This window comes from Rhopalosiphum maidis, chromosome 4, assembly GCF_003676215.2.
Source record: "Rhopalosiphum maidis isolate BTI-1 chromosome 4, ASM367621v3, whole genome shotgun sequence".
Taxonomy (NCBI): Eukaryota; Metazoa; Arthropoda; class Insecta; order Hemiptera; family Aphididae; genus Rhopalosiphum; species Rhopalosiphum maidis.
The window spans coordinates 19,723,714-19,748,148 of NC_040880.1; the positions used below are offsets into that span (position 1 = coordinate 19,723,714).

General features: G+C 26.3%; 2 protein-coding genes across 3 annotated transcripts in view; both read right to left on the reverse strand.

Moving 5' to 3' along the window:
• LOC113549375 (leucine zipper putative tumor suppressor 2 homolog) overlaps positions 1-3,807 on the reverse strand; it is a 45,361-nt gene extending 41,554 nt beyond the window's left edge. The window contains exon 1 of the mRNA XM_026950647.1: positions 3,556-3,807. The gene's annotated coding sequence lies outside the window, so the exon portion shown is untranslated. The remainder of the gene's footprint in view (positions 1-3,555) is intronic.
• A 10,380-nt stretch (positions 3,808-14,187) lies between these two features.
• LOC113549482 lies at positions 14,188-23,724 on the reverse strand. 2 transcript variants are annotated; one of them, XM_026950801.1, is made up of 6 exons: positions 23,411-23,724; positions 19,216-19,350; positions 17,164-17,376; positions 16,353-17,095; positions 15,949-16,279; positions 15,742-15,886 (listed from the first exon to the last, which is right to left on the reverse strand). In XM_026950801.1, exons 4-6 carry the CDS (start codon positions 17,074-17,076, stop codon positions 15,805-15,807), a joined length of 1,137 nt encoding a protein of 378 aa, XP_026806602.1. In that variant the 5' UTR covers positions 17,077-17,095; positions 17,164-17,376; positions 19,216-19,350; positions 23,411-23,724; the 3' UTR covers positions 15,742-15,804. The 2 variants fall into 2 exon arrangements, with proteins under 2 accessions (XP_026806603.1, XP_026806602.1); XM_026950802.1 differs by having other exon boundaries at positions 14,188-15,886; positions 16,353-17,376.
• Positions 23,725-24,435: the final 711 nt, after the last annotated feature.

A 24,435-nucleotide genomic window follows, 5' to 3' on the forward strand; every position in this document is an offset into this window, starting at 1 on the left:
AATTCCTTATGTCTATAAATAACCTGTAAAAGAGTCAAAATATTTTAAAATTGTATTATGTATAAAAAAAATGATCATTCAAACATTTGGTAAAAATTTCAACAACCCAAAGTCATTCGTTACAGCTAATAAATAGTAGTATTATACTAATTAATAACTTTTACAAATATATTATATGATAGGTGAAATTTATTTTTGGCAAAAATTAGTTCAACCTACCGCATTACTAACAGAAAAATAAATTACTAATAACTATAATATAACAATATATATATATATCATAAAATATCTTTAAAAATATAAACTAACCGTCACCGATCAGAATTGTTTTTCGTGAATGATTTATCATTGAATTCAAATTTAACACATTCATTACAGTGACCTACTCAGTGACAAGGTACGCTAGAAACCTACTATACAGCAGAGCAATTTCTCCAGTTTTTTATCATTAATTTTAATAGGTTAATTATAAAATGAAACGAAGATTTATATTGGTACTTCCTATATTTATATCATTATCACAAAATAAAATAATACTGAATACACAATTTGCATGGACTAAAAACCAAATAGCGTTAGTGCGACATACAAATATTATTATATAAATATTAATTGAACATGACATGTCAACACCATTTTAAAAACTCTAAATGATGATATATTGATAAATATATCAAAGTTTAAGGATGAATATTAAATAATATTATGATAGTCATAACTTCCCACACAATATCCCATTTAAATGTAAGCACCGCAATGCTAGATAGAAAAATAAAAAACGAATGAATTCCTAATATGAGATCGGTGGTGTAATAGAGTTGAATAATTAATTTTCAAATAATAATAATACAAATATTTAAATCTAAGAAACTGACAATCATGGTAGAATCTATCAAGAATCGACAAAAATCAGAGTTTAATAGTCCATAACATAATATATCTGATTTACCTGCTACCTACTTCAAAACACAAGTGTAAAGTGAATACTTACTCCGTGTCTACAGTCAATGCGTAATATTTTAATACAATCCACAACTGAATATTTTTTTTTTTTTGTTTTTTTTTTAGTGGCATATAATATAACTTATTAGTTATTGCTTAAGATGTCGACTTTGGTGAGAGAAAAAAGCCTTTGTTCCTCATTTTTAAGTACAAAAATGTCTTGTCTACCCGCGCAGCTCTGGCTCGCGTCTTATGTGATTAGAATATGGTGACGGCGTCTGTGGCCTCGAAAGGTCAACCCGTAAATATATATATGTGTGTATTTCTACTAGACGTTCCTACTGGAATATAAGATTTATAAAAAAATAACATATTTTTTATGCAGCCGTTTGTATGTGTTATATACACGTTAATGTATCCGTCGGACTTCCAAAACGGGAGGACCGGTGCCTCGTTTGCAAACCAGTATTTTCAGCAGCCAAATGTCATTCCATCGGGACTGCACAATTCCGTTCGTTTCATCTCTACATTATGTTAATGTTGCGGTAAAACCGGTCACCCAAAAGTACAAGTATGACCCAGTACACGCGCGCTTTCCCCCACTCAATAGGGAATCTATAAGGGAATAAAATCCTTTGTAACTATATATATACACACACATTTTATTATAATAAAATCATATATAATTAAATATCTAAACATATCATTGAAGATATCATGACCAACGAAGAGGTGAATTTTCAGCAAATAAGTTTATATATCGATAGAGTTTATACACTGTATCTACTAAAAATTGAATCCCAAACTTAATTTAAAGACACATATGACATACATATTATTAATATCCGATTGTAAAAAAAATTAAAATGATAATCATGACTAACTAAAAACATTAAACACGGATATAGTAATGACTGATGATGAAATACTGAACAGTTATTTATTAAACTTGTCGATACCAATATAATAGTACTTGTAAGTTGTAACAAGCAATATCGTCTCATATTTCCGAATAGGAAAATTTATACCCGACCGCGCAATTAACCATAATCAATCACCGTTAAATGTTAACAGTTTTAAATTTCGAAACCAGTTATTCCATTCGAATCAATGACAATAACACTAGGATTCGAATCGTTTCATTTTTTACATAAATCTTGAAATTTTAATCGACTCGTTCTCAATTTGGTAAATTAGGAATTGAATTTCAATAGATCGACATTTCTTTATACCATAGTAACTAGTAACTATATTAAATTGGAAAAAGTAAATAATAAAAACGGAAATACTACAGTACCTATATTACTAATACTTTTTTTCTAAGTATAACTAATACTTATATAAATGAAATATACATTCGAATATTAAAAATCTTTTATTTAAAATGTTTTAATTGCGTGTCTACAATATAAACAAATAATTCAATTAATCAAAAATCTATATACATAATATAAATGTTCATATATTATCTATATATATAAATTAGGATTTATGACGATAAATTTTTTATAAATCTTTTGATATATACCTATAATACATTAACGTTTTTACCACATATTTATTGTTATTTTCGAAATTTTATAAAGATAACAATTTTTTCTTTTTAATTATCATATCTCAAGTTGATTACGTTATTGAAATTAAAAATAATTTGTAACTTTAAACGTAAATAAAATAATTTAACTGTATCGTCTAAATGTATACACAGATCACAAAATTCGTTAAGATAATTATTTTCTTCAACGATTTACTGCCACCAATCATCGACTTTAAAACACAAATGAAAACAATCAGATAAAAAGTTATTATTTTTATAGTGTTTAATGGAGTGGTGTTGAGGGGAGTTTACAACGTAACAAATATTTTTAAAATATATAATAAACAAAAAAATAATCCAAATTATTTGCGAAAAACGTGACCAAACTTATTTTTATTTAAAAACAGGCATATACGCAAAGAAGAAATTAAAATTTACCAATATATTACGCAGTTTGACAAATAATCGATCGTACTATCATAGATATATATAATATCAAATATCATGATCATAAACGATATTTATTATAGGCTCAAAACGGGGTCGTACATTCGAAAAAATAAAAATATATAATATACGTATTAATATTATTTTTATTACCATCTAAGAAATTGTTAATTGCATATAATACATAAATCTCGGTCCTCTTTGAAATGTTTATAATCACCCGGATCTCGCGCGGGTGTCCATTTTTCCACGGCAAAACACGTAATTTCCTTATAAAAAAAAATAAAACCCGCTTATACTACACAAATTTTCCACAAGTGGGTCTCTCACGCAACTCGTGGTATTATACTATAGTAGGTATTAGGAAGATATCTATTGTCTAAATATCTATAAGTATAAAATACAGATAACATATTTAATAAACTGTATATTATAGTGTAGTAGATGAGTTAATCGATTTTATAATGCACATATATTGAAAATAGGACCCAAAACATTTTGATTTTTGAGGGTTTACGATTAGTTATTCTCTGGTTCTTTGAGCTTGTAATGTACGTAGGATATATAGTCGATATCGACAAAGAGTTATAATTATAATAATACATATATGTATACATAATTTTACTTACGTGAATAAAATTATAAATTTCAAATCCCGGCGATAAGAGCGTATGTCTGTGATTCTTGTATTCGTGGTCTCGTGAGTTGAAATAGAAACCGCGGGAAAAAAAATCACGATTTTCTAATCGAAAAATTATTTTGGAAAAAACGACCGTGCTATAATGCGTAAACTCACGGAGGTGACGGAGTCGCGCATACACGCGAAAAACCTATTCGATAACGTCGCTGGTGGTGACCGACCGTCGACTACTCGCGTTTCGACTTACTACAACTATACTACTGCGGTCCGTGCGCCCGAGGTGGTCTTTGGTGGCGGCACTTCGCGCGGGGCGACCGGTTCGACTGTTGCGCACGCGCGATCGCGCGTGCGTTCCTCCCGGCTCACAGCTGTTTTTCTCGTGTGGGTCACTGTCGTCGCAAACTGTCCTCGACATAAACAAAACAACTCACATACCGCATCGTATTCATAATATTATTGAACTACCAACTACCATAATATTATACAATATGCCTGATACGCTATCATAGTTCACAATTGTTGGGTTGGCGACTTAGATTAAACATGACGTATAGCTTCCATAAGTTTCTACGATTTTAGAATAAAATGCTTAGAAAATATTAAATCTAGGTATGCAATACAATTGTATCTACCAACGGTAAACATGACAAAATTATGATCGTTTTTTCTTGGGACTCATTCGGGTGATACCTTATTTCAAACGCACAATAGGAACATTAAATAAGAGTCATTTCGGAACGCACCCGAGGAAACCTACAAAACTCGTATGTGAAGTTTGTACGCCACAAAAGTCAAACCCATAATTTTAAAACTTTACAAGAGTTGTTTTACATTTTCAAACTTATAAGTAGAATAAAGTATTTATAATCTACTGTGTTTGTATACCAGGTGTATTACGAAGTATTAACAATAATTAAGCCACTAAACCGGTTGATTTTTAAATTTAAACAAAAGCCACATTGCAAGCTACTAAGTACTCGAAATCTCGAACAGACCGAACAGTTAAACATTAAACATAACCATAATATAATAACAACTGTTTGAGTAAGTAGTACACTAGTACGACTGTACACCGAATGACTTATACTTAATAATTATTAGTTAGTAGTGAACTAGAGAATGTAAGCTATGCTAGAATAAAAATAAAATAATGCAATAAAAATAACTCGTATATTAATGTTTTAGTTTGATTGTTATCTGTAGGTATTCTGTTGTATTATTAACACTGTAGGGTATACTGTATAAATATACATTGAGTGAATACATTTTATTCAGTGGCGGACAGTGGCGTAACGTAAATACGGTGGTGTACAACAGTGCATTTGCACCCCCTAGCAACATACCTATAGCAGGTGCAAAGATATGCGTTTGCACCTGCTGAAATAAACTGAACTCAAAAATCAAAATTTTATATAAATATAATTCTATTTTATTGTTTTATTGAATTGCTTGATAATGTTTTTGATTGAAATGTTATTGTTATGTTATGTTTATACTTTGCACCCAGGGGGCTCCAAGACTTAGTTGGGGGGACTAAATCATAATTTTCATAAAACTTTATAACAAAAAATATAATATGTATTATATGTTCTTAGGAGAAAGGGGCTGGAGCCGTGCCTGTTTGCACTTGCTGAAATTTAATGAAATTACACCAATGGTGGTGGATTTAAGATTTTTTTATGGGAGGTGCTAAGGTTAAGGTCTCGTATTTTGTATACTCCATCCTGAAGGCGAGATCTTTTTTTAGTCCTCAAAATTAATATGTATTAGTACTTAATATTCAAAAAAATAAACATTAGTATCAAATTTAAAAACATTATTTTATATAATAAAATTAAATTCTAACACATACTATATTCATTAAAATTTAAATAAATAACTATAATTATGTTTATAAATAAGACATATCAAATCTGGTTATCAATTATCAGTATTGTGTAGGGAAAAATTATTGATCAATTTTTTTTTTTTTTTTTTTGGTATACTAATTTTGCGTAAAATGTATCCAGCCTATACTGAAAAATATATGTTAAGTAGAGTATTTGTTTTTCAGGAAGCAACATTCTAAGGAGAGTGCTATAGCACCCTATCATCCCCCCCTTTATCTAATCTTATTATATATTTCGTATAACATTCACATTCAAAATTCACTATTCAGTAAGTATTTAACATAGGTCTAAACAGGACATATTTTGTAAAAATAATTTTTACATGGTCATCAATAACTCGGTATGCGACTAATATTCTACACATATTTCACTCAGATTTTATAAACCCTGCACTGACTAGTGACTACAAACATTATAATAAATTGATTATTATGTAAATACAAAGAGCTCTAATAAAAAAGGACGCAATAGTAATTTTAAAAATATTTATTTCATAACAAATTAAACTGTTTGTTCCTATTTCCTCCATACAAAAGGAACCTAAAGTGATTAATTTAGACTATATAGAGACGTGTTTAATCAGATAGAGGTAGTTAAATTCGCAAGTACGATTCGTACATGACTCGTTTCGCTAGAATGTAGTCGCACTGCACACTATCATAGCCCATAAGCATGAAAAGTCATTACAATGTAATTTCTATGTGATAGCCGACAGATATATTGAATGAAACTTCTCAACTTTAATTACGCTCCTCTGCTTATCACAAAAAAAAATTTAACGTAACAACTTAAAACTCACTTATGGACAACAATACATAAAAAAATGAGACGGATAAAAAATATATATCTACAATTTAAGCGTAATGATATTGTTCGAATTATTATAGACTTAGGACTTATTGTTTAAGTAAGCCTTTTTGGAGGACGCTATTTTTTATTAGTATCAACACGTATCACTATAAGTGGTATAACTGCAACATTATAACACAGTAACACACACGGGTCTATTGTATATGTAGGTGTCATTGTATCATACTCTAATTATAGAATTTAATTACCTGTTTAATATTTATCTATTATTATTTATTATAAGTTTAAAAAAATCCTTATTATTCCTTTGAATAACTTTTATTTTCTATGTATTCCAATTAATAAAATATTAACGTTTCTTCACATACTTACTATACTCCATTTCTTTACATTTTGAATTAGTACTCGTCTTTATATTTTATTCACGTGAAACACATATCTTGAATTAAGAAATCAAATCATGGTTGCAAATCATACAACTAATAGTTTTAATTATTGTGTTCATAACTCATAAGTATGTAGGTACCTAAAACGTACCTACGTTTTTAATATATGTTTTTAATTTATTTGTAAATATTTTTATAAGTTATATAATTTCACCATATTAATGGTAATATGATCTATAAATAATGTTAACCATTTAAATAAACAAAAAAAAAATTGCAATATTTATGTGATCATTTTATGTGAGCAAAGTATAGTAATCTATATGGGTTAAAACATAAGCTATATAAACGACCTTCATGACTCGTGGAATCTATTTATATACATTTTACTAAAAACAGTCCGATAGTATTTGAATTTATAGAGAAAAACTTTAACAAAGAAACATTTATGTATATAAAAATAGATATGATAGATACTAAGAAACTGTGGACAAGTTATAGATCGAGTTGGCCTTCAAGTGTATAAATGAATTGTAAACTAGTCCATGTTATCATTGCGGATCATTAAATATTGGGTTTTTAATCTAAGATAACGCTAATACAATGCAATAAATAATTTTGCCACTGCCACATTTAAGGTAATAAAAATATAGATACAAATTATTATCTTTATTTATTTATTACATTTTACATAAATGTATTATGGATATAAGCCATAAGAGGGCGTAGTATGCATTATTATAAATCTATGGCTAGAACGAAGACATTACAAGAAACAATTAATCTATTAAACACACGGTTATAGGATGGTGAAAAATATTATTTAAACACGATTTATAAGTATAAAATACTCCAAGAATAAAATTGATTACATATATACATAATATATATAGGTACGTACATGTGCTCGAGCAGAAAACACTTAACATTTTTAAGTCGAACTTTAAAAACCCTAATTTAAATCATATTTGTTGTGTACATTATTCTGTGACAGAGCATTAACAAATTAATTTAACTTAACACTTAAATTAACAATACAAAATTATTAAATTAAAAATTAATAAAGCAATGAATTAATTAAAAAATAAACTGTAACATTAAACCGTGTATTACAACAAACGAAAAAAAATAACTAAATTAGTATTAAATACTTATGCATTTGATCATACATGCTGCATATTTTAGTGGTTCCTATTTGAGTATAGACTGACATATAAACGTAGTACATAAATTTAAATGTGCATAGTGTATAGACAATAGACATATCATATAAATATAATACATAAATCATAAATGTGTACTATTTATACAAATTTAGTATTTACAAAATAGTATAATAAAAATGAATCAATTTTAAGAAAATTGCTTAGAATTTAGCCTCTTGAACATTTAAAGCTTAACTAATACACACAAAAATTATGCAGTACCCTATGAATATTTTTTTTTTAATAGAAGTTACGATAAATGTACGTAAGCCTTAGAGTTATAGTGTAAGATGGATTGAATAGTATTTAGCAACATGTAGTAAAAAAATTAATGTTTGATTTTTGTAATTGTTATTTGTTTTAAATTCATGGAGTAAATGAATTTTTTTAACGCTAAATCAAAATTTAGAATTTACTTAGGTATTAATAATGATTTATAATAATTAACAAAAAACGCACAGTAATGTACCTATATTGCCTAAGCGTAACGCCGTATGAAACGCAGTGTTCAATACAATGTAGAAACACTAGAAAGTCATCTATAATGTTATTCGACGTTTGTTAATTGTTTAACATTTTTAATTCAGTGAATCTTGTCCCAAAATCAAGATCTCCGTAATTGTATAAGCACTAATGTAAATATAGAGCTGTCTTTAGATACGATTAACGCGTGCGACAGCTCAGGGTGCCAAAATCAGATGGGTGTATGAAAGATGTTAAATTAAAATTTTATCAAGAGAGACGCCAAAAATATTTTTGCACTGGCTTTAAAAGAATTAAAGTCGGCCCTATGTAAATATAACTTACAAATTTATAATAGACTTGTTTTTTCGATGTATAAACTTTTTTTCATTATATTCCCTCAAAACAGATACAAACCTATAAGAAGTATTTATTGAATTATTTTTGCAATAGGATCACGATTTTTATAATCCATAACAATATTATTTATATTCTGTAAATATCATGTCGAGTTTTTCACCCATAAATATTGATCTTGAAATGTAATAATTATTATTTTTCTTCGCATGAGCACAGACTAGATATATAAACATATTTAAATCTAAAAAATCGTTGGTTATTCATGAAGAAAAATTGTCATAATATTATGCATCTATGTTAAGGTTATTAGTATAAGATATATCTAACTTAATATAAATTATGGTAGTTTAAAGTAAAGAGTATATTATACAATAAAAAGCATAACTGATACAGTATAATTATAAGTTATAAACTTATAACTATATTTTAATAGTTAGGTTACTATTATAATAGTATTGTTCCATATCAAAGGCATACATTAAGACATTTGATAGAATGGTGACTGGTGATTTCAGGATTTTTTTTATGTTATATTATTATTCCTATTTTATTATACTTCTGATTCAATTGAATTTTTGTATTTTAAGTTTTGATAAAACAAATCATCAAGTCATTCTATTTTTCTACTTTTGTTTTAAAGAATTGGTTTAAATTTCATAATTATACATATTTAAATAAATGATATTGAGAATAGATAACTTTGATTATTTTTAAAATTACGTTGCTAAGTAATATAATTAATCTTAAGAGGACGTAGTACCCGCATGTGTTGTCTCCCTCTTACACACGAACGACATAGACAAAACGCGTTTACGTAGTCTGAGTAGAACTCACTCAATTTTGGTTCTCGAGTAAATATATAATATACCTATTATAAAATTAAAAGATGATAATATTTTAGAAGACGATGAATTTATTTTGAAAGTTTTGCTATTTCTAAACGATATAACTGAACGCTATATTGGGAATAATGGTAAAAACCCATTATTTTTCCCTCCAAAATATTGTCATCTTTTAATTTTATAATAGGTATATTTACTCTAAAACCAAAATTGAGAGAGTTATACTCAGACCACGTAAACGCGTTTTGTCTATGTTGTACGTGTGTAAAACGGAGACGACACATGCGGGTACCACGTCCTCTTAGGATTATTTTAATTGTTGATTAATTGTTCTGCAAGTGATAAATAGGTGTTAACATTTTCTAATTAAAGAAAATGAACTATTTTTCTTTTTTAAAGGTTTTAAATGTTGAAGACAGTTATTTCTCTCGTGTTTTAAGTAGATTACACTGTAATAACAATACGGGAAGAACGGCTGTTTTGTTTACCTTAATATTCTAAGTTATATAGTTTTAGTGTTTATTTTAATAATTTTTGGTACTCTCTACGCAATTTAGTAATCGTAATTATAAATGTTTCATATTTGAAACACAAATAATGGGTTAAAATAAAGTTATTTCTCTACTCGCAGCACTCGCGCCATAATAGATTTACGTACATTATAAAAAAAATAGGCATTGCTATATGTTGTGCAATAAGTATACCTAGTTTAAAATAATATTCATTATTCTTGTTGGTAATTATATAAGTATCTATCCTTTTCGTTTCCCGATAATTATACACGTTAAACGATGGCTGTACAGTGTATACGAATATAATTCATTATATCTCTTGTCTTCATATATGGATCAACGACCCGTGCGGTCGAGCGTTCGTACTACGGGTGCCTAAATCGTGGCAAATCGATTAGTAAGCCCGGTCTACCTATAAGAAAATTAGAGATCTATTGTTATACCAAAATAATAAACTAATTTTATTGCATCCGGTGTAATTACCAAAAAAAGGAAACAGGATATATGTTTTTTTCTTGCATAGGTATTCGATTAACATAATAGTGTGATGTAAATAGCCAATATCAACGGAACAAGAGATCGTGACACTAAAGACGTAAAAGATGTGAGACGCATGATTTATAATTTATAAGTACTTATAGGTAAGTAGTAGGTATATGCACCGATTCTTTAAGGACAAGAACACAGTAGAAAATATAAAATATAATTATTTGTTTATTTTTCATAATTTATTATTATTGCCTTTTGCCTAAATATTTAATTATTATTATATTGTATTAGCCAATAAAATGAACTCGTATAGGTACTACTATACGATATTTTAAAATCAATGGTACTAGGCTAGTTAATAATCACTATTTTAGATAAGTAACTACCTACTTATTTATTAGCTATAGTTATTTCTAAGATTACTGGTAATAACTAATAAGCTTATAATATATTTAATTACGTACTTTTAAATAAAATCATTACTGTGAGGGAAAGAAGCTGAAAACAATTTTGTTTAAAAATAATTAAAATATATTAACTAACATCGGGAAATCGATGCACATACAGTGTAGGTATCTACTACTGTTTTTTGAATTTAAATTTTAAACATATACAATTGCTCGGCCTCCCGACGTGTTAAGTGACATCACGGGAAAAATAAATAATAATAAAATTACACCGCATAGGAAATATGTATATTGTTTAATGTCACATACGATATACGTAAACAATCATCAATAAATCATTCATTCAAATTTAATAAAAATAATGTGGGAATATTCCTCAGGACCTATAAAATCTGCTGGAACAAGGGAGGGGAATGTTGCAACTACCTATTACTTTAATTAATTTGACAAAATCATTATTATATTGGTCATTTAAATTTATCAATAATGCTGGCAAAAATTTACATATTATATTACCTACCTATTTATTTATTTTACAAGCAACGTAGGTAAGAAAGATTCCAAGTAGATCTGTTTACGTATTGTCATATTATTAAATAAAAAATGCTTATACCTATACATAACATTTATAGGTAATTATTTTCAAGGTTTTTAAATATTATAAAGAAACAATAAGTATATTTTAAATCTATTGAAAAATCGCAAACCCATTGTTAAATTTAAAAAAATAAGCTTTTATATCAAAATAACACTCACTTGTAAAGAAATATCAAGTCGTACATTGCAACATGATATTTAGTGTGTCCTCTACAGAATGACATTTTTTTACAATTAAAATATATTTTAATTTTAACTATAGGATAGTTAATTCAGAATCACTCGATAATATTATAATTCATAGTAAGCAATTCCAGTCAACTTGGCTGTATCTATACTAATATCCTGTCAACCTATCAGATACTGACGACTGGCCACGAAGAGAACTCAAACGGTCTACTAATATAAATATTAACATAAATAATAATAGTCTGTTCAAAGTTACTTTATTAAATCATTTTTTGTTTACACCGCAAAAATATTTCGACAAACATTTTCAATTATCTTGTATCCATTGTCCGACCAACAAACATTATACATAATATAAAGTAAAATATATTATATTAAATGTTTTATACATACAATATTAATATTAATAAGATTTACTATGAAAATTTAAAAATAAATATTACATATTGAGTGTAAAATTAAAATAACTAAATGTATTCGTAAAAAACCGATTACATCATAACTATTAATACTATATTAAAATCAAAATTGTAATTATCAATTTATTTTTAAAATATTTATATTCCATGAAAAATGCTATTTATCCATCAAATACACTTAAAATAAAAATGTATCTAATTTGACAAAAATATTATTTATATGTAATATAATATTTTTAACACATGTAAAATAATAAAAAAGAAATATTACTTTATAATGAAAAAAAAAAATTGAGATAACCAAATAAAACAAATATGGGCGAAGACATAGATCACATATCAATTCAGGTGGACAAGGGGTAGTTATATTTGAATATATGTAATATATCATAATATAATATACTCTATAATTTATTCATGAATTAGGTTGTTAGATAATTACAATATAATTTTTATATTCTAAAATTAAAAATTAATTGTTTGATTTAAATATTAAAACCTCCTACAAGTTTTGTAATTTTACTGTACACATCATATTATAATATTAAAAATGGGGAAATTATATTAAATTAATTTCTATAACTTTTTTTTTTTTTTTTATGAAATTAAATTAAATTATAATATAATTTTATATTTTGGACTAGATATTTTATACAGAATATTTAAAATTTATATTATTTAAAGATTATATTTTCATTATAATATAATATTAAGTCAATTTAACTTGTAATTTCCTTTTATTTCTTCTAGCAAAACATTTTTGAATAATATTATATTTTAGAAATTATAATTGTAAAAGGAATTGACCAAGGAATTTATCCTGTGCTGTGTTTTAGATGTTAAAAACTATTTTATTTGAAATCACAATTAATTTTGTGTTTTATATCTTTACTACAAGAACTGGTATGAATTATTTTAACAAAATTTGCCAACTGATAAATATTTTACAATATGATAACATTAATTATTAAACAACAAATAAAAATAAATTATTTTACTAAATGAATTTAACTTTATACTTACAATATTTGTTAAATAAAAAAAAAAAAAAATTGAATGCGAAATATTCATAAAGTGTAATGTTTTTCACTATACATTTTAACCTTTTACAAATGAATTTTTTTTTATAATTAATTTGAAACAACGATCTTTAGATTTTTAATATAGATTTTGAACCTACACTTTGAAATTATAAGTGATTTGTTTATTAAAACATTTTAATAACTATTTTTTAAATAGATATAATGTTTGTTTTATGATTATAATATTACATTTTAGAATTTAATGCTGATATAATATAATATTACATTATATTACTTTACATCCAACATTGGAACTAAATAAAAATAATTAAATTCCGCTAATTAGAATAAAAAAAAATGATGATATTCCTTATGTAAACCAAATATAAGTCATTTATAAAATTAAAATAAGAATATAAATTTAAAAAATGTTATTTATTTTCAATTTGGACAGCAAAATTGAATCACTTAATCATTTTTACAATACAGTATTAAGTCTATACATTCACATAGAAATCGGTGTTTTACACGAGCTACCTAAAAAAGAACCTAGGCTTCTGAGGGACTGAGATATAATATAATAATAATATATAATATAATTTATCTGATTAAAAAGAAAGTTTCAATTCAGTTTTTAAATTATAATTTATGTAGCTCCTAACTTTAGAATACTTGAACTGTGTCATTCAAATTAAATAATTCAATAGTTTACAAGTTGAAATTAAAAAAAAAAACATACATAATATGCATTAATTCTCTATAAACTGTGATTATATTTTGTCTTATTTCTTTTTAATGCCCTAATAAAATGTAACACAATTCTTTTTGAAATAAAAACTCTTTAAATTCACAAACTAAAATATGAACCTACATTTTGTATATATATGTTATATATATGTTATATATATATATATATATACATAAATTAGTAATTATCAATTATCTAAAAAGATCTTACAACCTCTTAGGTATTTTTTTTTTATATACTATATAGATTCATTCAAACTTGATTAACATAATATTTGTTCTAAACTGTCAAGACAAATCAAGGTAGAATATAAAATAACAAAATCAATTTTTAAATAATTCTGTATTTTTGTGCTCCATCTCTTGCGAAATGTATTAAAAAATATTTTAAAATAAATAACAACTTTAACAAAACAAATGCACAAAAAAAATATTCCTTTGGCCTCATAAAAAGTTATATATGTATATATATATACACACATACATACAAAAGCAATAAAAATAAATTATTTATGTATATTATATGGGTCTTGGCGTACATGAATTTTAACACATACATAAATTATAATTGAAAAGGGGTGCGCATCTTTTGATAAATATAAATATTTCATTCGTGTATTTATCGGCTTTAATTATTTTTTCTAATAACCGATAAACAAAAGAGCGATTGATTCAGTCATTAACCCCCTATATAAAATGAAAAATTCAAATTTTTTATGTGTTTCTAAAAGGCACTTTCGTTAACTGTGTGTAATAAATAAAAATAATATTTAAAAAAAAATTGGTTAGTGTTAAATAAAACTCTAGGCGCTTTTTTATTAAAAATCAGGGCCGAAAACGGTTTTCGGACTGTTTTATTAAAAAAAATAACTTTTATTTCACTTTAAACTAAAAAATACATTCATATATATATATACAATTATATATATAAATGTAAAGTAAATTTTCGGGCGCCATATTTAAAAAAAATCAGGACCCGTCTTTTTGATATCTTCTAACTGAACTGGACAAACTTATGACCAGGATTTAAAAGAAAAATTATTTTTATACGATGGTGATTAGTTATGAATTTCAAATATAAATACATTTTTTAAAACATTATGTAACCCACAATATTTATCAATTTAAAATAATTTGATGTATGATTAAGATCAAATAAGGTATACAACTTGAAACGTCAAATAATTTTAAAATACATTGAATTCACCAAAATATCCTCACATAAAAAAAAATCCAGAGAAATTTGTCCAGTTCCTCACTTTTGAGTTGAGTATGTACTTTGCTCATAAACACCTAACCTAACTCTTGATATCTTGATAATAATTTTGTTAGATTCAACTTTTGGGTAGTTCACCATTTTAGTATTTTATTATCTTTTTTCTTCAAAATAAAATTGATTAATTACAAAATATTGCTAACATTGGGCTAATAAAATGATAAATTCTTAAAATGTCTTGACAGTTTTGAACACATAAAAAAAATACTTCATTAATCAAAGCAAATTATTTAAATGGGATAATTTCTTTAACCTAAGAAAATAACCCATATGATAATATTTTAGAGCCTTAGGTCTATCCATTACATATAAATATATATTATTGTATGTTTATTTTTAATATATAAATATATATATATTTTTTTTTTTAAGGGTTTTTGACGTTTTGTTCTTTTTTTTTATTTTGTTTTTAAATACAATTTTAAACAAATAACTTATTGACCAAAACTATATGTTATAGGTCATACAAATGTAAAATATTATAGTTTTTGTCCCAAAGAAAAGTATGTATAACCTAACCTTAATGAGTCTAACATGTCTTGACAAAAAACATTAACGGTGCACGGCAAAACAAAATATTACAGTGTTGATTTAATCTTGCAAATTCCAAAATCGATAATGCCTCTTCAAGTTCGCGAATTACGGAATAAAGTACCACAATTATTATCTATATCATCTGAACTTTCTGAACCACTATCTGACTGCAATCTAATAATAAAAATCAATAATTTTTATATAATTACACATAGAATATAATTATTAAATCTTACATTGTGTAGGTAGCAGCCAGTTCATTGCATGTTGTTGGTATGTACAAATTTTGTTCTGGATAAGCATCAATTTCATTGCACATAGTTGGCTTATCCCATATATGTTGCATACCCATAATGTTACGAAGCATATCTACCATTTGGTGTCTATCATCCATGTCACCTCTAACTTCACGTACACGCTGTGGATTAAAAAAATCACTCAGCAAATCTTGGTTATCGCCTGATTGAGATGTGTGCCAATTCTGGAATATTGGAAAATGGTAATGCCGTCTAGCAGTACGTGTTACCAAAATAGTTTCATCATCATCCCAATTGTCCGTTTGAGTACCTAAATTAAATTTATCTTTCATTGTAGAATATACTTTTATTTATAACCTACTGAGAATAAAACAATAATTTACCTTTATCTTGGTTACAGACTTTATACAACAATCCATCATCTGTACGCCTAAATTCATCTTTACCAATGTATAATTTTCCTTCAACTTCAACAGCATCAAATGCTTCATACGATAAATCAATTTCGAATTGTGAGCCATCTGGAAAAATTGCTGCACCAGCATCAACCAATTGATTTATGGGCTTGAATTTATCTTCTTTTGCTGGACGCTGTATTACTGCCCATGACATAGGCTCCTTTCTGGTTTCAGTATTCAATTCTTTCCATGTGGTTTCTTCTTTAATATCCAATGGCAAAAATGCATCAGGCCAGCTATCATTACCAGAATCTTGTGCCCAAATACTTTTATCCATGTAAGAGCAATTGGTTTTTGAAAAATATGAAAAAGATTTTGGAGAATCTTCAATACTAGAACCACGTCCTTCATCAGTAAATAATGGATTAATTGGTGGACCTCCAAATAACTTATAAGTATCACATTCTTGTTTTAGATATTTTTCAATTAAAGTGTTGTCTTCATTAGAATCAATTAAGAAACGCTGGTAAGATTCTTTAAGATGATAATCACTTTTGGGTACATTTCGGGCTGTTGGCAGAAAAGAATAGGCAGGAGATGAAGATTCAGGTTTTTCTGTACATGTAGAATCCATTGTCCACTCAAGTTCGGACAACTTTTTGCAAAAGCTGGGAAAGTTTTCTTTGGTTAAAAAATGACTGTGGGACATACTTTTGATGTTTTGATGACTGCAATTGTTTTAATATATTAAAGGTACAATTAATAATAATTTACCAGTTTATTTAAATTAATTTACCTTATAATTTTAGTTTTCAATTAAAATGTATTGTAATTTAAAATATATTGAATGTGAATAAAAAATTTAAGTTGTAAGTTATACTAAATAAAAAAAAAGTACAAAACAGCCAAAAAGGGTTATTTATTGAGCTGATGAGTATGTAGTTGTTGAATATCCCATCTTCTTTAAGAGGGGACAGATACTTAGTAAATCATTTTTGGTTTTCTTTGGCTGAAAAAAAAATAGTAAATATTATACTAGGAAAATATTTTAAATACAAAATTAATTAATTAATAAAATGTTTAAATTTTGAAAATAGTAATTAATTAAATAAAGCAAATACTACTTTTAAGCAAAAAATATTATTGATAATTTAAATTAAAAAAATATATCATACAGTTAGATTCTTTCTATATCATTAATTTTTTAATCAATAATAGTTAAATTTTATATAAATAAACATTTTAAGTATAATAATGAAATATTTTATTTATTACTGATTTAAATCTTTTTGTTTAAACTAGAGCTAAAAAATAAAATAAAGATTTATTTATTTATAGTATATACATTTATTTGAATAAACGTAAGTCCAGCTATATTCATTTACTTCTGAAATATATATTATATTTTTCAGTGGCACTCGCATCAAATTATTAAAAAAAAAATTTCATTTTTTCAATTACCTAATTGTATTTTATTATAGGATGTAGAACAATTAAAGAAATTTATAAAGAATATTTTAAATTTTGAAGTCTGTATTGGTTTTTTCGCTATTAAATACATAGATTTTCTTTATACTACAATAATAATAGATTTGTAGTTCTATACTTTTCTATACTCCTATCAGTTCTGACCCCTAAGCGCAGACACCGGTTTCCGTTACAAAATAGCATGAATCAAATACGGTCAATAATAAATAGTTTTATTTTAGGAATCAAAACTAATATTACATTGATTATTAGTTATTGTAAGGAAAGTTTTTTTGAATAAAATAAATAAATCCTAAACAATTTAATAATACTTGGTTTTTGCTACATATATTGCTCATAATTGAATTTACTATATATTGACAAATTTAAGTAATAGGTACAACAATAATCATATAAAATGTTTTCATTCATCTCAGTACAAGCCGACCCAATTCAATTTTATATATCTATTGTTAATAACAATTACAATTTATTTTTTATCTTTGGAAATGTAATTAAACATAAATTTATTGCCTTCTTATTTTAATTTTAGTTTATTACATTTTCAAAAAAAAAGACTAAAACATAAATGGGCTCAAAACATCACTTGAATTTAAACTTTAAAAAGAATAAAACAATAAAAATAAATTTTTTTTAATATATGGTAACTCAAAATTGTAACAAAATATCTTCACAATTTTTTGTTTTATGGTGTTCATTGTGTCAGTATTGCCACCAGACATAAATACAACCATAATGCTAATTAATTATTAATAATTTACTTCATTAATATAATACATAATGTCATAGTATAGGTTTTTTTTAAATAATAAAATTGTAAATTTTATACAATTTAAATTTTATTTAAAAAATATTAATATCATTAATCTAAATTCAATAAAAATATATTAAATAACAATTAATAAGATAGAAACCATAAAAACAAAGATAATTTAATTTTAATAAAAATTCAATTTTTAATACTATGTTAATAAGAACAATGGTTAATTTAATTAAAACATTTAGACTTAGCATATGTTTAAACTTAGTGCAATCAAAATTAATGCCAAACATACATCCATGCCAAAACCAAACCTAAAAACGTATTTGCACAAGTGTGTTTTTAGAACTCTTTAAAGTTAGTTGCAAATAGAAATGTCCACATGTATACATATATTCTTTAAAATGATACCTGATATCTTATATTAACAACTGATATTACATGCATAAAATATTTAAATATTATACTCCCATTACCTACTAAATCATTAATGGTTTTATAGTCATAAGAATTAAACAAATTTATGGAATCAATATTGAAAGATGATTTTATAAAAATAACAATAGACTAGAAAAAATGAAAAGGGTTGAAAGTACTTACATTTTACAATTCTGTTGTTGTTGCTGCATGCAGCAAACAGCAGTTATTAGTAAGCTGTATTGGAATTCATTTTTTTTTTCAATCGTTTTCTCTGTCTTCCTATTTAATGAACGTTCAGGAGGCTTGATAGGAATACTTAAAATAATAAAAAAATAGTTTTACTAACAAGATAAGTAAATATATAATTTAGATTGAAAACTTATAATTTTTATAATGTTGCTATTCTGTTATGTACATTGTTATACACAGTTATTTTTAAACCTTAAAATGGCAATAGTCTATTTTAATATTAAATTCATATAAATTTAATATAAATATAAATAAAATATATAATAAAAAAATAACACGTATACATAAATATATACATATTAATTAATTTACATATCCTAAGACATTCAATTACAACTTAAAAAAATATACTAAATATTATATAGATCAGTGGGGTCTTTCAACCTTTTGGACCCGAGACCCATTTTTTTAGGCCTAAATTTTTCGCAACTCACATTCGATTTGTAGAAAAACAAAAAAAAATCTTTAATTGCTTAATGCTGTATAGTACTACTATTATAACTGAATAAATAAAAATTACATTTAAATAGGTAGAATATTCAATTATTATTAATTGAAAATATATAGAATTTATACAAAAAAAAAAAAATAAAATAAAAATAAGACTTATCACTACCCAATATTAAGGCTTACGCGGCCCAAAAATGGATAGCGACCAACTGGGTGAAGACCTCTGATATAAATATTTAAATATTAAACAAAATATTGTGTATACTATATAATATACTATACTGTATTTAAAACCATTTTGTGTGATAAAATATGAGCCAGATCAACATTGTATATTCATACTAGCTTGTTTTAAAATGTATAGATATTGTATATACTAAAATTAGGAGATAAGAATACCATTTAAGTAAGATTTCTTTGAATATTTTAACTGGAATCCACACCTATAAATATTAAGTAATTCAATATTCATAATATAGATATTATGTATTTTTAAACTTATTATCGCTTATTATTTTATGATCTATAGTTCGATTAATAGATATAATATTATAACAAAAATTTTTAACAAATAAAGTTATTCACTAAACTTAAAAAAAAATGACTGAATGAATAACTATAGAATAAATAAAAGTAAATTAATAAGTAATTATAAAATTAGTACCTATTAAAAAATGAACAGTATAATTAATAATAAATTTTTAGATTCAATTTAGACAATAATAAAATCAATTATAAATACCTGAATAATTACAAATAAATTGTAAACAATAACCTGATTTGTATAATTTATGCAATCTTATATATATTATTACCTAATTAGTATTATTAAAAATAGTCAAATCAGTTTAACATTTAATTTTAACTTTTTAGACCATTTATTTATTGTTATTCAATAACAAAGGTATTTTAGTACTCATAAAGGAATTTCATATAATCAAAACCCATAATAAACAGTATATTTTAAGCAAAACAATGTCAATAATATTGAGATTAGATAACAAAACTATTTGAGACTTTGGAATAATAAAATAGCAAATGCCAAAATGTGTCCTTTATAAGTGTAATGAATTTTAATTATACACAGTACAATACAATATTAATTTAGTACTTTAAAAAACATGAACTTGATATTAATATAAGCAATTACACTACATTAAGTACTATTATCGGGACTATTATATAAATATATAATACAATAACTTATCATCAGTTGCTTGTTATTATTATTGATAAATATTAAGGAAAATTCATTATCTATAATAATTGTATTTATTTTATTTAATAAAGAAACAAATATATTCTAGGTAAGTATTTTTTTTAAGTTGATAAATTATTGATACCTATATTTGAACTTAGTTCAAAACTTTTTATTATAATAAGTAGTAATAAAGCTAATAATACACAATTGCTTCTATTGAATATAAATTTGCAACATGGAAACATGAACAATGAAAATATGTGGGTGTAGTGCTCTTTTATACATACAAAAATTAAAAATTAAGCCTTTTGCCCATTGTTTTTCTTTGAATGCGGATAAATTAAGAAAATAAAAAAAATGCAATCTAAATATTTAAAGGTGCTACACACAGTATCGTATCTAGGATTATTTTTTTTTGATGGGGGGGGGGTGGTGGCAAAATTGTTCATATTATATAATTTTAAAAATACAATATTTAAGATTTTATTTAAGGCTTTCCATATATAATATAACTAGGCTTAAGGACTTGTAGCTCTAAAAAATACCCAAATATGCACCAAAAAATGGCCAAATATGCTCTAAAATATACACCTAAAAATAACCGTAAATGCACTAAGATATGGTCCCAAAAAAAATTAGGTATAATAAATATATGGTAAAATTAAATATTTATTTTATTAGAATATTACCATCCAATATTCTTGTTTTCTAATAATTCTTTGAAAATTACACTGTACAATAAGATATTTCCTGATGTTTTCAAACTTAAATCTACAACGATTACTTGATAGTTAATTTTTATATACACAGAAACTTCTTTTGACATCTCAGACGACATTGGAGCATAAACATAAAATAAACCAGAACCTTCCATATCTTCAACTTCGCCGCTTAAAATTTTTAAAATTTTTCATTAAGCTTTGTAACAAGGATTTTTTTCTACAACGTAATTTAACTTCTATACAACTGCTTTGCTTTTTGTACATTTTAAGTTAACAAATTTATTTTTTGCATCTTCAATCGTTTTTAATAAATCGAATAATTTTATTCCTTTCTTTTCCAAAAATGGTATGTATTTGGGCAAAATATGTATAAAATAAGAGTTAATTATCTATAGTTTTTAATTAGAAATTTTAAAAATTGTCAAAATATGCAAAATAAGCATAACAATTTTAAAATAAACACTTTCCAGCAAAATCTATCAAATATGCAAAACTATGCACATTCAAATTTTAGATTTTATATCATTGTACCGAGAAATGAATTTATTTCACAATCTGCTATATTTAACGATTATTAAAAAAAGTATGCAAATGCTACAAGTCCCTAAGCCTATATATAACTGTTAAAGGGTGACCGGACTCCCATCTCTTTAATTTACCACAGATATACATTATAATATTTAATTAATTGCAGATAGCACACTAATTAATAATACTTTATACCTAAATACAAAAAATGAAATCTAAATGACATACATCAGATTGGTCATTAGTAGTTACACTTACCTAATATCATTATTATTAAACCAGCAACGATTCTAACTTGCCTAGTTTTGAAGTGGGATTAATTACTATTAATAATCATTTTTTTAGGTAGAAATTAACAGTTTTTCATCAAATCAACAATATTATTAATATTAACAATAATAATACTTATATACCTATTATTAATTTATTTGTTATTGGACTTCACTATCATAATCAATATAGGAAATTAAAAATATTAGATTTGGCTTTTATTTTAGATAGTTGAATTTATTCAACACTCCATATAAAACTATAATCCCTCACTGGTCTATATTGATTATCAAGTTATGCATACTCATGATAACACTTATTATATTAGGCTCATATCAATTTGGTGATAATATTATGGTCCTAAAGTCGACATGATTAGTACAGTATTTAATTATTTATGAAATCTACCTATACAAGACACATACGAATGAGATTACAGAGTTCAATTAAGTATTTTGACCCCATTAGCGATAACACAGTGTAAACGGCTGAATTGAAGATTGTAGACTTAAAAAGTCGTCGGTCAAAAAGGTTTCAAAAATTATTATATTTATATTCGTTTGACAAATGTTGATCCGGTTATCTTTTGGCGATCGAGCAAAACAGATCTTTGATAATGAACGAAGGAGTTTTACGACAAACAAAAACCGTTTGAAAGTCAAAAATCACCTATCCAACTAACGAAGACAGCAAATTATTATGAGATGCTTAAAATGGCGCGAACCTATCGTACGCAATGCAGGTGGTGGCCATATTGAGCCCGCGGCGGCATCAAGATGCGCGCGCTCGACCGTCGGATGCCACTATCACGACACCATCGATAATACACGCCTGCGACATTCCTCACAACCATTTTATGCTTTTATGGTAACAGCCCAACAGCGGAACACCGTTTGAGCGATTATCAATACATCTTTATGCTTAAGATTAATAATCTGTCATTCGAGAAACTCACCTAGGACGTGACGGTGACGGCTCGAACGACGTAGTACAGCTGCAGGTTCTTCCGTGTGTATTTGTCCGGCCCCCGAGACGAGATTTGCTGCCGCCGTAGAGCTGGTCACGCACGTCTGTCTGTCCGGGGAACGCGAAGCGCGGTTGCGCAACGGACCAACAGAAATCTGTAAAAGACCAACGCCGGTGGTTGACGACCGGGAAAAATGTTAAAGGAAAAAAAAAACGCGTTTGAAAAAAAAGTTTCCAGTCGAAACGACGACCCAGAATGTTACGGACGGGCCCACTGAAGGACGAGGCCGCAGTGTTGTTGTCGTTGCGGTGAATGCGCGCAACAACGTCCTGGATAGACAGGGTGACGAGCGGAGGTCCGGTCCTCGACCCCCGCCCATCATTATGACGGTGCTGCCAACACCCAAACATCGGAGGGAAATTCGAATAGGCAGCGGTGCACGCGCGCGAAATCGAATAGGAAAAAACGCGCACACGTCTACTGCGCAGTACCTACTACCTATACAATATTATATATAACATGAATACATGACATTATATTATTATTTATTATACCGATTTAGGTGTACTGTGTACAATACTACTACTACTTAGTACTTACTAATATTACTGTTGCAGTGTTGTATACTTCTACTCGTTATAGTACAGTAGTACACTAGTAATATTAAATGTACCTCTGTACAAGAGAGTAAGTCAATAAGACACTAAATACTTTAACACTTACTAAAGACAAAAGACGCGTGCTTAGTGTAGCAACTGCCTGGCGCCTGCCACGTTCGTTTTTTAAAATATGTACAGTATACACGTGTAGCCAAAAGTACATAGGGCCAAAAATAGGTCGAGTAGATATTTCTTGTTGTGGTTGTTGTAAGTATAGGAGCCAGGAACTCCCATAGGCGGAAATCCATTGAAAAAGTTGAGGGGGCTACGATTTTTCTCATAAACCAAAGCCGTTAGAAATGTATTAATATGTATTAATTGTATGCAATATGTATGTTTAATGGATTTTATTTT